Consider the following 15,781-nt stretch of genomic DNA (forward strand, 5'->3'; position numbering starts at 1 on the left):
GTCTCTGGAGAGCAGTTCTGTGGACGCGCGTTAGCTTGCTGCGCTACATATTACAACCACTTCACTTCTGTATTGAAGCTCTGTGAGAAATGTACTATTATGTTCAAAGTGAAGAGGTTGTGATATGAAGCACAACAAGCTTGCAAAGCTGTAAACATTAAACTACGTTTCCTGCACATGCTCAGTAGCGTCCGCCTCACACAGAACTACTCCCTGGAGACTGAAAACAATTATCTATGTTATTAGTCCTTTGGAGCCGTTTCTAAACAAACTGACATTACTAAACTCATTACAATGAAGGAACATCCATCAATCAATCAATAAAAATCAATAAAAGGTTAATGTAGTTCAAAGTGCTTCACAGCTGATTGACAAGCTGATAATAATAATAATAACCAAGTGCTTCACATAAAAGGAGCATAGAGCAATTTTTTTTTTAAAGAAAACAGAAAATAAAGAGGAAAGAAACAAAAACAATGTAATATAACATGGGATATATGAATAAAAATAACAATAAAAACAGTGCATAGTAAAAGTAGCTAAAAAAATAGAATAAAAACAACATAAAATCAAGTAAAAAGTAGAAAAGCTCATTAAAAGCTCGATTGAAGAGATATTTTTTTTCATCAATCAATCAATTAAAATGTATTTATCTAGTACTGTTCAGAAAGGTTAATGTAGTTCAAAGTGCTTCACAGCTGATTGACAAGCTGATAATAATATTCACATAAAAAGGAGCATAGAGCAATGTTTAAAAAAAAAAGGGAAAAACAGAAAAGAAAGAGGAAATAAATAAATACAATGGAATATAACATGGGATATATGAATAAAAATAACAATAAAAATAGTGAAGTAGCTAAAAACTAGAATAAAAACAACATAAAATCAAGTAAAAAGTAGAAAAGCTCATTAAAAGCTAGATTCACGAGCAAGGACCACACCACCAATGAGATACGTTTGAGAAATTTATTAACAAGATTTGAATGAATAGTTTGTGCTCTTAATGCGGTGTGGGGAGGCCGTATGAAGGATCTGCTGCTGCGCCCGGGCAACGAGGACCCCCTTGGAACCTATGAGAAAGGAGAGAAGAACAGAAAGAGAGGGCGGGGGGGGGGGGGGGGGACTCGAATACGAGAGCGAAAGAGGGGGAAGAGGGGTTAGGCTGGTTTATATAGGAGCCGGAAGGGGTGTAATTGGGGTGTTTTTCCCTCTCCTGAAACTGCGCTTCATAAGCTTCGATTGAAGAGAAACGTTTTTTTAGCTTTCACTTAAAAATATTGTGTGAACAGGCTTCCCTGATATCTATTGGTAGTTTGTTCCATAGTTTTAGGGCGTAATAGACAAACTAACCCATCCCCGATTTTCTTTCCTCTGATAATAAGACAGAACAAGTGTAGACCGAGGACGACATAAAGAAAAGAAAAAGGAAAACAAAGACGAAATTACAAAGAAAAATAAATTTCTATACCAATGCACGCCGATAGAAAACACCCAACGCTGAATTGTGGATCATTGGTGTGTTTTTTTATAGCTTATAAATAAATACATATATCAGGTTTTTATATAGACACACAATACATGAGTTAGATTTATGAGACACAAAGTCGTAACTTCTCATTTATTTATTAACTTCCATTGATTTATAGACAGTAGATATTTAAAATGACTAGTTGTCTGTAGCGTAGTTATCTATCTATCTAGAGACGTTGATATATTTCACTGTTGGGTTAACCACACACACGTCTGTCTACATATTTACCCAAAACATAAATTTAGATTTTTTTTTTTAATTGCTCGAAGGTCTGGAGGTAAAGTGTTTTCCAAGCTGCCGAAAACACATAAACCATAGAAGAAGAAGAAGGTGTTTCAGAGTAAAAATAAAAAAGGTCGGTTGTCGGTTGTATAAACTGTGAAGCATGTTTGGTAGAATAGATTATCCGGCCTCTGACTGGTATGTGGTGATTTCCCACCAATGTAGACCACCAAATTAAATTTTACATCAATCGACCCTCCTGTGTGTGTGTGTGTGTGTGTGTGTGTTGGCCGGCGTTCGGCATTGAAAAAACCCACGCAAGGCTTTTTTTTTTGGGTGGGGGGAGGGGGGAAGGAGGAGAGAGCGCTACAGAAAGTCAAGTCAGTGAGTCGCGTAGACATAAACAGTTGCGGTTTGTGAAAAACTGTTGTATATAAGAGACTAACTGGAAAAGTAGTGCAGTGTTAGTGGATCTGATTTCCGCTCATAGCAGTCGGCTAAATACGATTTATTAACACCAAACAGCTGCTGGCTTCTCTCTACTGTGAGGGGGGGGGGGGAGTCACCGGAGAACCAAATAAAATCAATTAAACTAAAGAAGAAGAGAAATATATATAATTTAAATATTTAAGATTTGGATTTCAGGACTTTTTTCTTCCTCTAACCCTCCTGTTGTCCTCGAGTCAAGTAAGGAAGAGAGGAAGAAGGAAGGAAAGGAGGGAGGAAGGAAGGAGGGAAGGAAGGAAGAAGGAAGGAAAGGAGGGAGGAAAGGAGGGAAGGAAGGAAGGAAGGGAGGAAAGGAAAGGAAGGGAGGAAGGAAGGAAAGGAGGAAGGAAGGAAGGGAGGAAAGGAAAGGAAGGGAGGAGGGAAGGAAGGAAAGGAAGGAAGGAAGGAAGGAAAGGAAGGAGGGAGGAAGGAAGGGAGGAAAGGAAAGGAAGGGAGGAGGGAAAGGAGGAAAGGGAGAGGAAGGAAAGAAAGAGAAGGAGGGAGGAAGGGAGAGGAAGGAAAGAAAGAGAGAAGGAGGGAGGGAAGGAAGGAAGGAAAGGAAGGAGGGAGGAAAGGAAAGGAAAAAAGGAAGGGAGGAAGGAAAGGAAGGAAGGAAGGAAGGAAGGAAGGAAGGAAAGAAAGAGAGAAGAAGGGAGGAAGGAAGGACAGACAGAAGGAAGGACGGAAGCAAGGAAAGAAGGAATAGTCAAAACAGACGGGGTCAATTTGACCCGGGAGGACGACACAAGGGCTAAACCAACTTTTCCGCTCTGATAGAAGCCAATCAGCTACGTTTGTTTCTAATGGAGTCAGACTCAGAGTGATGTTTGGTTTCCCGCCAACAGAAACTTTACAGCTACTGTATAACGAGACCCTGCCAACGTTTTGGCCGGATTCCACCGAGCAGAGAAACCAAAGTATCGAAGGGAGCTTTTTTCTTTTTTTGGGGTGTTTTTTTTTGTATCAAATAACTTTTTGTTTTATTGTGTTTTATGTTTTATTAGTTCGAGCTGCTGGGAATGTGGTTTCACTCTTCTGTCACCACGTATTAATACAAACTTCTCTTTCTCTACTTATCTTTCTCTTCTTTGTCTTGTCCGTCTGTTGTTTCTTCTACTCCTGCTGCTTCTGTTGCTTCTTTTCTTTCTTCTTCTTCTTTCTCCTCTTTTAGTTCATGCTCTACCTTTTTCCCACCACCTCTGTTTCTCTTCTTCGTACATTTACTTGTTCCTAAACACCTTGTTTTTCCCTTCTTTCATTTATATATCATTCCTTTCTTTCTCCTCCTCTTCTTTGTCTCTCGATTCCTCTATACTCTTTCTTTCTCCTCTTCTGCTTCTTCTACTTTTCCTCTTATTCTCTCCCTCCTTTATCCTCTACATTTTCTTTTCCTCCTCTGGTTTCTGTATTGTCTAATTGTCCTCCTCTTCTTCTCCCCCGTCCTCTGCTTCCTCTTTTTCCACCACTTCATCTTCATATATGCTGCCTTTACTTTCTTTCTCCTGCTTTCTCTTTCTTCCTTCTCATCTGCTCCTTCTTTTTTTCTTTTTCTTCTTGTTCTCTCTCTCCTGGTCCCGCTACTTTTCCTCTTCTTCCTCCTCTGGTTCCAGTATTATTTTTCTCCTCCTCTTCTTCTCCCACTTCCTCTCTTTCCTTCACTTATTTGAATGCTGCCTTTACTTTCTCTTCTTCTGCTTTTTTCCTCATCTTTCTTCAGTCTTCTTTTTCCTCTTATTCTGTCTCCTGCTAACTTTAATTTTTCTTTCCCTTCTTTTCTACTTCCTGTATGTAATTTTCTTCTCCAACATCCTCTGCTTTCTCTTTACCTCCTCTTCTTCTTCCTTCCTTCCTTATCTGATTCCTCTCCTTCCATCCAATCCTGATATTGAATTTTTTCTTCTTCTCCTCTTACAGACGTTGGAGAGGAAGGTCAGAGGTCTGAGAAGATGTCCAGAGGTGCGATGGCAGATCACCAGTTCTCCGACGCCGACGACTCCGATGGCGGCGATGATGACGGCGATGACGTGGACGACGACGAAGACGAGGAAGACGACTACGACGGCGACTCCACCCCGAAGACTCGCTCACGCTCCACCAGTCCGCAACCGTACAGCCTTCCCTCCATGTCCATCACAGCCGTGGCTTCCTCCCACCCGGCTCCTCACCTCTCTCATCATCACTCGGCGTCCGACCTGCTGGGTCACGCCAACAAGCCGCCGCTGTTCGGCTACTTCACCACCGTGCCGAGCATCCAGATCACTCCGCAGGCTCCGCTCAGCGACCGGGAGCGAAGCCAGGCGGAGTACCATCGAAGCCTGCAGGGGGCGCTGGGCGGCAGGCTGCTGGCGCCTCCCTCCTCAATGGATGAAGACCTTTCCATCCCCTCTCCGGACCTCTCCTCGCCCTCCTCCCGCCTCTCCTCACCAGGGCTGGACCACTCCGGCTGCCCATCCCCCATCTCCCCTTCGTCCTCTCCCTCAGCACGACGGTACCTCTCCCCACGTCGAGACCTCTCGCCTCGGGCCGGACACCTCTCGCCCAGAAGGGATATCTCTCCTCTGCGTCACATCTCCCCTAAGAGGGACCTCGGGGCGGCGGGAGGATACAGACGAGACCTCTCCCCCAGGAGGGGACATCTCTCGCTGCTCTCCCCTCTCTCTCGGCCCACATCGCCAGCAGGGAGGGACTACAAGCGTGACCTCTCGCCGCGAGGCCGCCACAAGATGATCCGGCCTGTTTCTCCTCGCAGGGGGCTTCACCACCAAAGGTGAGCCAGAGGGAGGACGACTAATTTCATTACTTATGACGGGTTATATTACTTTAGTGGTGGCTGATTTTAGCATATTCCAACAATCCTTACCTAACATACCGATGGAGGCAGACGGTCGCCCACCTAGAATCCGGTTCTGCTTGAGGTTTCTTCCCGTTAACGAGGGGATTTTCCTCGCTGCTGTCATTAAGTGCTTACTCATGGAGGAATGTCTGGTGTCTGTAAATAAAATTAAAGTGGACAGTCTAAACTTGCTCTGTGTTTAGACCACTTTAAATACCTTTTGTGATTTGGCGCTATATAACTGATATTGGAACAAGGAAGAGGAACACTTGAGAATTATTTATTTGTTGTAAGGGTTAGGGTTAGGGTTTCATCACATCCGACCTGATGTTGAATTCTGTATCACACAATCAGAAGCTTTAGTTTGTCCTTCACCAGGCAGACTTGAATTAGCCTCGTGTTGTACCTCTACTGCACCAACACAAACAGAAGCATGAACCAACAGAGAATTATCAGTGACTCTGCAGCTTCTCTCAGCTTTAACAGAGCTTTATTGTGAGTTTCATCTCATTGTTTAACTGTCCAGCTGTAACTTTACTGCTATGGTTCACTCTCAGCGCTCTCATACTGTCATTTTAGCCATTTTAGAGTTGGTAAAAGAGATTGAATATGGCTCCAAATTAATGAAAATGTTGCTCCATAGCTAATGGAAGTGGAAACAAGCAACTGTTTGCTAACAAGTTCAACATATCCACTTAAAAATGCATGATAAGTCTGCCACGTTTACAGCTCTTTCCTGATGCCCCCAAGTGGCCAAAGAACGTATTGCATTTACTTCATTTACCTTAAAGGAACGTATTATTCTTTTTTTTTTTTAAATGTTTAGATTTTCAACACGGTTAAAGTTCCAACACTTTAGGTGAACTTAGAAGTAAAAATGCTCCCTGAAAGATAAAACCCAGGTTTCAGTCTGTCCAGGACATTTCTTTTTTACAAATAAACGTCCGTCTTTTCTGTATCTTCTGTTATCGAGGTCGATCACGTTGACCACTCTCATCATATTTCGGATCTGATTCAGCTCCAACGTGTACCAATGTATTTAACTTCGGGTTAAGAATCAGAAAAACAAGTAAAATCTGTTTCTTTCTATAGCTTCAAAAAGCTGACCAATCAGAACAGAGTGGGCTCATCAGGAGGGGGGGGGGGGGTCTTAAAGAGACAGGAGCTAAAACGGCCTATTAAGAGACAGAGGCTGAACTGAGCGGCTGCATAAAGAGCCACTATAAGATAAATAAGGAGTTTTTGGGAAACATGTAAAGATATTAAAGTGGACCTTGTTCCTTTTAGCTCCTCGCTGCTTATTAAAGGGTTAACAGCCACATTTATTCACTTGCATTTTATTCTATGACCTATATTCCTTTTTTTAATCCCAAAAACTGTCATTAGTCCAAATGAAACAGATGATTATTTTGTAATTTGATGGAGATTTAATGTGATGTTTGTGTGTTTGTTTGTTTTCCAGCCAGCAGAGCGGAGCGCGGGGCCTGAGGCCGGTTCACCAGGCCGGTCTGCCGGGTCAGGCAGAGCTCAGCAATTTGGGACGACACAGAGCCAGTACAGAAATGGAGACGGTAAGAGCAAATAAAGAGTCCGTGTCGAGTCTGCTCAGGTTCACTCTGCTGCTTTCACTCATTCGCTGTATATTCTTTATTTTACTCGCTTCTTGTCTCAATAAACTTTTCTCTTAACGTTCTAATTTCTTTGGCTACGTTGAGTCGTAATGTTATTTTTTTTAGTTCATACTGTAGATTTAAAAAAATATTTAAGGATCCACTAGTCAACTCTGCACTTTGGCACACTCATGTGGCAACTTGACACAACTCTGCACAGACACAGATCCTTGTTTCATGAAGTTCAGCTTAAGTAGGTCACTCGTTTAAGCTTCATAAATTTCAATTTGTCGCCATTATCACAATTTTATTTGGACGGTTCAGTGTCTTTACGAGCAGGGATTTCTTTTTCTTTAAAACTTTTTCACAGCCTTGCTTTTATAATTCATGCTGGGATTAAATAAATAAGTGTAGTTTTTGATACGAATGGAATAAATACATTATAGTAATTAAAAGGTTTTTTTGTTCAGCACCTCATATACTATTAATAGACTACATTAACATTTAGTCGCTTTTTGTAAAAGAGAGAGAAACAAGAGAGAGGAGAGAGCAGCAGCAGCAGCAGCAGCAGAGAAAAGACTCTCACAGACAGACAAAAGCAGGGAGAAGAAAACCGTCTGGCAGACAAAGCAGAAACATTCAGAGAGGATGAGGGAATAAAGAGTGAGTCAAATAGAGCGAGTGTGTTGGAGAGAGGGATGATTGAAGATAGGGCTGCTGGGTTTTGGTGGTAATGGGATCTTGGCTGGCGGTGGTGTGGTTAATAACGCGGCTGTTTTTCTTCTTAAGAGCCCTACTTGAAACTCTGGCTTCTGCTGCTGGTCCCACTTAAACAAAGCGTGAAGCGGAGAGAGAAAGAAAGAGAGAGAGAAAGAGAGAAAGAGAGAGAGACGGACTCAGAGCTTTGATCACCGACAATTTTTTCATATGATAAATTAATGTTTTAACAACTGTTACTCGTCTGACAGAAGTTTACAGTCTGGTTTTTTCTTTCTTTTTACAAACACCTGCTGCACAGTGGAAACACACATTTCTGTTTTTTAACATTTCAACGAGACATAATCATTTATTGTCTTGAGTAATATTTAGATATCAATCACATGTCTACTTTAAGTTTATGATTTAACGCTGTGACACTAAATTAAAATGTCAAGACTAATAAACAAATAACACAAATGTTATAATTCACATGTATTTTGCTTCCCGTGTTCATCTCCCCTCTTCCTGTTTTTACAGGAGTATCTTCCGGGTTCACCGTCGCCAGGGGAACATGACCAGGGCAATCGCCATGGTAACCAGTCCAGCCCACCTCACCAAGTCCTGTTCAGTCACCTTCCCCTCCATTCTCAACTCCAGGTATATCAATTATTATTATTTATATTAATTATAAGTCAATTAATTTTCTGTGTAGAAAGATTAACATACAAAATAATTATATATATATTTGATTTTCTTTTGTAAATTCATATCTTTAAAGTACTTTTTAAATCTATTTTTATGTTTAAATATTACTCTCATTTCTTAAAACACTTTCTATTATAATACTACTACATGTGACACTAAAAACTAGTAAAATAAGGAGGATATTTTATAAAGTTAAAAACTTTGTAGTACAATTTCCTTCTTTTTGATGCCATGTTTCCACTGCAGCTCAACAGAGAAACACAAATGGAGAAAACGTTGTACTAAAACAATTTTAACTTCACATGATATCATCTTTATTTTTCTTATTTAGACTGCTGAAGTCTTGTGAGAGCTTCAAATAAACTTTAAAATACATTTATACACATCATGAAGAGTTGATATGAACATCACAGCAAGAAAAACCTGTTTAAGTGCTCGATTGTTGCTTCAAGACAGACTTTAAAAAAACGGTGAACTTGCCCTTTAAATGTTCTAATTACCATGTGACTCCTCTCAGGTGCGTTCGCCCTACCCGATGATCCCCATCGGAGGGATCCAGATGGTACACTCCGTCCCATTGTCCGTCACCACTCCTCTGGCCCAGCAGGGGGCGCAGCAGGCCGCGTCCCGCCTGCCGCTGCAGAAGAGTACGTCGGAGGACTCTACCACCAGTGAGGCTCCGCATTTCACCTCGGTCACCTCCGAGAGGGGAGGAGGAGGAGGAGGCGAGAGGCTGAGGGAGCTGCCGTCACCTCACCCCTTCCTGCAGGAGAAGGAAGGAGGAGGAGGAGGAGGAGTGAGGCCGGAGCAGGAGGAGAGCATCCACACCTGCACCAAGGCCATCGCCTCGCTCTGCATCGACTCAGAGGAGAACGCTGAGAGACGAGGAGGAGGAGGAGGAGGCCCTTCACCCTCCCCTTCTTCTCCTCTTGACTCCCAACATCAACATCATCATCAGCAGCAGCATCATCATCCTCAGCAGCAGCGCTCCCCATCCATCTCCATGTCGGCTCCCTCTCCTCACCCTTCGCCATCGCCTCCACAAGGTCCCGGGATTCAGCACTTTACCGGCCTCGAGCTCAGGCCTCCCCACCCCTCCCCTTCATCCTCGCCTTCCTCCTCCTCCTCCTCTTCCTCCCCTCATCCTCATCCTCACCCTCACCCTCACCCTCATCCTCACTCTCCCAGCCCCGGATCTGAAACCTCCATCCAGCAGCAGCCTCCATCTGCAGCGTCCAAACCTCTCAGGCTGGAGAGAGACAGGGAGGCGGCAGAAAGCACAAAAAGAAGCAAAGACGTGTCGTAGTTCCTGCAGCAGAAGAAGAAGAGGAAGACAAAGAAGAAGAAGACGAAGAAGAAGAAGACGAAGAAGAAGAAGAGGAGGCGATTAATAATAATAGGAACGGATGGATTTCTTCTGTATTTCGTTCGTTTTTTGGATAATAGGAAGGGATGAAGTGCAACAGAGAGAGAGAAAAAACTTTTTTGCACACTTTACACTCACATATTCTTCTATTACACACACATGCACTCTCTCTCTCTCTCTCTCTCTTTCTGTCTCTCTCTCTCATATACATACAAAGAAAAAACAGCTCTTGTCAAAAAAGAAAACAGACTTTTAAAAACCCACACAAATGGACTTTTGCAGTTTTTAAATGTGTGCAGCAGCAGCAGCAGCAGCAGCATGCCGGCTCTGAACCTGGAGGAGGCGGTCCTGCTCTCAGAGATACTTTCTTATTTAAAAAAAAACACTTTTAAAAAGAGGATCTGAATACGGTTACACATGTACGGTAACTCCCAAAAAAAACAAAACAACCAACCAACACATGAGCCCGACCAAAAAGAAAAAAAAAAAAGGACTCTGGTTTCAGCGGTACGTCAGAAATAAACAAAAAAACAACAACAACAACAAAAATCGGACAGCTATGTGTGTGCCTTTTCTTGAATCTTTTTTTTGGTTTTTTGGGGTTTTTTTTTTTTTTTTTTGCTTATATTCTTATAAGCAAACAAAGCAGGAAGGTTAATGTAAATACAATATTATCAAGTTTTGCGTATCAGCTTTGTAATAAATGCAACCCCTACCTTCCCCTTTCCTATCCTCCTCCTTTTTCTCTCTTTTTCTCCTCCCTCCTTCCCTTCCTTCCTTTCCTTTCCTTTCCTTTCCTCCTGTCCTGTGTTTGCCCCCCCCCCCCCCCGCCCACTTCCCCGTTTCTCCCCACCTTTTAAAAAGTCTCGACAAGCGATGTGAAGTTATGGATATTTACTATTATTATTATTATTATTACGTACGGTTGCACTAAAACATATTTTTATATGAGTGAAATTTAAAAAAAATTGCTTTTTTTGTGTACAGCAGCAATTCTATATAATACTATTTATTATTATTGTTACCATGTTTCATAAAAAAAATTGTAAATTTTTTTCTTAAATGTCGTGGATGCCTTTTTCTATGTAAAGCATGATGGGTTTTTTGCTATAATCGCTTACAAATTTAGGGGGGCGAGGATATGTACACTGTAATATGGCTTTATATGTTTAGACCTATTTATATACGTCTAAGTGAGCCCTCCCACCCCTCCTCTCCCCCTCTCTCTCTCTCTCTCTCTCTCTCTCTCTCTCTACTTGGAGGTATATACACATAGAAGTTAAGATTTACCAGAATATTTACCCAAGCATATGAATACAAACAGTATATAGAATCTATCAACCTGTCTATCTTTATCTATCTTTATCTATCTTATCTATATCTGCACTTAACATTTAGAATGACATTCACATTAAAAAAAAAAAGGTTATGGTAGTTTTTTGCTTGTACATTCTCTCTGCTGCTCTTTGCCTGTCCCTGGTTGTGATTTTTCTAGTTTTCTTTTTTTTTTACACTTAATTTTGTGGTATTATTATTATTATTAAAATTATAAATATAATTCTTTTTTTTTTGTTTTACTTTTTAACGAGGCACAGACTCTCAGCATTAAGTGAATGAACATGCCTTCTTCTTCTTCTTCTTGCACCGTGGCATTCTGCTCTGTTGTTGGTTTTAAACACCCCCCCCCCCCCTCCCTCCTTCACCTCTTCCTCCTCCTCCTCTTCCTCCTCCTCCTCTCTCTAACACCTGCCTCCGTTAAGGTGTCGATGTTATGCAGATTTTATTATTAAAAGGGTAGCTCCGCGCATTTTGTCACACCGCCTTTTGCTTGAATGAATAAAAAGAGGTTTTTTTTAATATACATGGGATATCTGAACGGAGAAAACATTCCAGTCCATGTAAATATTCACTCAACCGGCCCCCTTTTTCCTTTCTTTTCCTTTCCTTATCTTTTTTTTTTTGGCATTGATGCACATTACGGCCACAGCAATCAACCCACTGACGCTCTTTTTTTTATTTAATGGCTTTATTTTCTTGGGAAAGGGTGTTGGGTGGGGGGGGATACATACTAACAAATACACCAAACTCTCTGACAAAAAAATGCACCTTATATTTCTTGGGATCTCTGCTATGAAAGTCGCATCACTCTGATCAGTTTTTCTGCAGCAAACATTGATTAAACTTGTTTAGGAGGGGAACTGCTCTGCTCTCTGAAACCCAAAAACCGTCTGAAAAAGTGACAATAATAATAAAAACATTTAAACAGTTGTGACATTGAAGCTTTTCTGCACTGCTTTTTTTGACCCTTCTGTGATCGCCCCTCCTCCTCCTCCTCCTCCTCCTCTCCTGGATATCCCTTTTTGTAGCTAAGCAATATTTAGCCAAAACTCTGCACACCAGCAGGGAGAGTATTTGTTGCAAGGCAACAATAGAAAATACTTAAAAATCCTAAAATCAGGAGAAGAAGGGAGCAGTCGGGGGGGTTGCTGTGATTTCAGTCTCACTTTCTATTTTGACAGTTTTGGGCGGAGCCGGGCAGGCTGCAATGTGAGTGTGTATCTCTGTATTCTGTATCGGTGTGTATTCGACCAGTATATCCTCTTCTTACGACTTTTTTCTATTTTGATCCTCCCTCTGTTATGTTGTACACTTATCATGACGACAATGATGTCTTTAAAAAAAAAATCTCTTTTCTCTGTTTCAAAGATATCAAAGCACAAGTCATTGTATAGAAATGACAACAATACAACAAAAAAAGGACAAAAAAAAGGTAAACGTGCATATAAAAGGGTAACTTTTGTGATGGTGTTCTGTGGAATTAATACAAATATCATGTATGACCCCAGTTGCAACAAGGAATCGCAGTAGAAGTGGAAAAAATGGATTGTTGTTTTCAAATAAATATGAATAGAATAACTTGTCTGTCGCTGCTCCTTTTTTACTGCCTGTACTCAGTGATGACAGAATATTTATATCTTTTTTATAGTGTAATTTCCTTTAATTCACAGGCTCACGGCACCGTCACATGTAACTCAGGCACGCCATGTACTGTTTTTAGACTATTAGAAATGGCATCGCTTTGCATGTGAGAAGCACTGATTTCATTATTTTCTTATTTATTGCTTATTGTTGGGTTTCAATACAGCACACATATTCATGTATGAATGCATAGAGGAGCTTGTCAGGGTTCCAGGTGTAAATCAACTAGGGTCCGACCAATACTGGAGTCTTGGGGCCGAAGCCATTACCGATATTAGGGAGTAAAAATATCATATCTATGTATTTGCTGATAATCTTATATATATATATATAAACACACATTTTCTGCAATGCTCCCTCAAAAGTGGTCACCAAACAGTACCAGAGTATGTATGTATATATTAAACTTGAATTTAACAAAAAATATCAAATATACATAAAATGCTGCCTATATATCTCACAAAAAGTATATCAGCACATATCAGACGGCATAAACACAGATACCGATATATCAGTGGGCAGGCTTAATATCGGTCGATAATATCAGTTGACCAATATATCGTTCAGGCTCTAGTAAAAACCATGTTGACGGGACATTTTGAGCCTGGGTAATGCTTTCTGCTACATGAGTAGTTTTTCCATCTTATGTTTCTGCTGAGCTTTGCATCGTGGGACAACAGTATCCTCCCACATCACACTCAGAAATCGACTGTATTTAGTCACTTTTCCAGTATGAACACATTACACTCAACACCTGCTTAGAATTGGTATGCATTTGGATTTGGATATATAACAGCATTAATAATACAGCCCTGTCTCCTAGGAATTACGTTTAGCAGCACAATATATAGAACTATGAATAACACAATTTAGCTAAAGTAGCACTCCTTTTTTGAAGGGTCCTGCCTCCAAACATTAAAAAGATGGTGCCGACCATAAGCAGCAACTCTGGCTTCAAACTGGCTCCAATGAAACCAATGGGTGACATCACATCTCCATTCGTCCGTCTTTATAGTCAGACTATGGACAGGATGTGTTTATTATGACCTAAAAACAATCACGATTTTTCCCTAAACTAAACTAAAGTGCTTTTGTTGACTAAATCTAAACACATGCATCAGGATATAAACCTACAACTTCAGTGCAGCTATTACCAATGTACCAATGCATCATAATGAAGAAATATGAGTTTAATTTAATTTTAGAGGGAGAGAGAGAGAGACTAGGTTTAACAATGCAGAAGAGATAATGATAGCATCAGTAACAGTGGTGTCAGTAGTAGCAGCAGCATTAATTCAAACCGCATCAAGCAGGTAAAAAATATCTGAAAACAGTCTTTGAACAAGGTCAGCTAATAAGTCTTCACCACATATGACTCCAACAGTATTAAATTCTTTATTCTGCCATCACCCTCCTTCTGTCTTATTCTTATTTCTAATTTTAATGTAGTCCCTGTCATTAGCCATGTCCCACATATGTCTACCTGTCTACTTTCTTGGTGTGTTTTTTTTCCCTTCTCCTTTGTTGACACAACTGGGTTGGTGTCAACTTACATTTATTCTGTCAGTCTGTCCTCGTGCCGGTGAGTCCCGTGGCCTTTGATAGACGATGATCAAGCGAGTTATTTTGGGCCTGATTAGCGTTTGGAGGAATCACTTTCATCAGTTGTTTGTAAGGTGTGAGTGTGAGCGTAGTCTTCATGGTTCAGCGCTGAGAGTGTATGGAAATCTCCCCTGAGACTTGAGTGTGTGTGTGTGTGTGTGTGTTACTTCCTTCTGGTCTGCATGTTGTTTGCATGCATGTGCTTAAATTATTTTAAGCAGGCAGGCAAATTGTACCTGAACATTTTGCACAAGGTTCTTATCAATCAGTAGTCTATGTTGAAGCAGCAGATTAACAGTTTTTAAGGTTGTAAGAAAGGTTTTCTAAACATCTTGATGCTGTTAAAATAAGAAAATATATTCATAACAATGAAAACGGCATTAAAAACTATAGATTGTATATAAAGATGGATATATCGAGGTGTGACGTTACCCGTTTTATTGGAGCCGGTTTGAAGCCCAGAACTGCTGCTTATGATCGGCGCCATCTTTTCCGTTTTGAGCCAGGACCTTCCAGATGAGGGGTGCAGGGCGTTTCCTTTCATGACCTGGAAGCACGCCTTTATACCTCGGACCCAAGCTAACACTAGCTCCCTGGTAACAGTCCATTTACTATAGTATATAAAGAGGATCGTAGCGAGGTGTGACATCATCATTGGTTTGAATTGGAGCCAGTTTGAAGCCCAGAGTTGCTGCTTATGATTGGCTCCAACATGAGGTCGCCTCTGTTAACACATGGCCCGCTACCTAAAACCCAAACGAACGCTAGCTTACACTGAGTGATGCACACTTGGGCTAACATTAGCTAATGTAGCTACACTGCGCTATCAGGGCACGTATCGTAATCAAGTGAAGTTAAACTTACCAAAATATCATTTGGCCTTTTATTAGTCTTCAAATCTTAATACTGGAGTGATCATTTCCAACATGGTCACCAACACTCTTATTAGAGGGCCTACATTTAGAGATGGAGACCATGATGATTCATTGAAAGCAATGATTGACTCAGTATTTCTAGAGAGAGGCTGAGGCTGTTTTGAATGAGAGTGAGTGGGAGCAGCTAGTGGGTTGTCGGTGGCACTTTAAGGTATAAGCCATGGTAGATTCCACTTCGTAAAAAACAGGCATTTTTACACCAGGAAACCGCAGACCTTTAAATTTGTTCCTGCCATTTACTGTGTTTAAAGGGTTGTTGTCACCAGTCCATTGTCTTACATACCGGGAGTCCATTGTAGTATATGGCTGGCAGTCTCACATTTAGAGCCAAACCACCATGAATTGATCTACTAACAAGTGTTGTGTGTGTGTGTTTATCCAAAACCTGATATATCTTATTCCTCTGTGCCGTAGACCCTCTTTGTTTCCAAAAAAGTATTAAAGTCTCATCAGTGAACCACACTGTTACACTGTGTGATATGTTCCTTCGTCCCTGAAGAGAGCGGTCACTGTAGCTTATTTAGAAATGGCTTCATAGTGTAACAACAGCGTTAAGACCGAAACCTTCAGCAGTGAAGTTCCTTGTTTGGCAGACACCAATGCACATATGGCGCTTTTCCACTATACAGATTTAGCACGACTCGGCTCGGTACCAGGACAGACCTTTTCCATTACTTTAGTACCTACTCAACGTGGGCAGGGTCGTCATAGCACGGTTGCACCAAACTGGCGTGACTTTGTTTTATACGCAACACAAACACATAAACAATGGAGGACATTGAGGCGATGGTTTACTTGCTGCTGTATGTGGCT

At 41.2% G+C, this 15,781-nt stretch overlaps 1 protein-coding gene across 1 annotated transcript in view; it reads left to right on the top strand.

Annotated features, from left to right (window-relative positions):
• The window catches only part of hivep2a (HIVEP zinc finger 2a), a 29,268-nt gene extending 16,913 nt beyond the window's left edge, over nucleotides 1-12,355 (top strand). Inside the window, exons 10-13 of the mRNA XM_062436882.1 lie at nucleotides 4,154-5,006; nucleotides 6,535-6,643; nucleotides 7,919-8,038; nucleotides 8,604-12,355. Coding sequence (XP_062292866.1) covers nucleotides 4,154-5,006; nucleotides 6,535-6,643; nucleotides 7,919-8,038; nucleotides 8,604-9,392 — 1,871 coding nt within the window. The 3' untranslated portion in view covers nucleotides 9,393-12,355. The remainder of the gene's footprint in view (nucleotides 1-4,153; nucleotides 5,007-6,534; nucleotides 6,644-7,918; nucleotides 8,039-8,603) is intronic.
• Nucleotides 12,356-15,781: the final 3,426 nt, after the last annotated feature.

Source organism: Scomber scombrus, chromosome 17, assembly GCF_963691925.1.
Source record: "Scomber scombrus chromosome 17, fScoSco1.1, whole genome shotgun sequence".
NCBI classification, from domain to species: domain Eukaryota; kingdom Metazoa; phylum Chordata; class Actinopteri; order Scombriformes; family Scombridae; genus Scomber; species Scomber scombrus.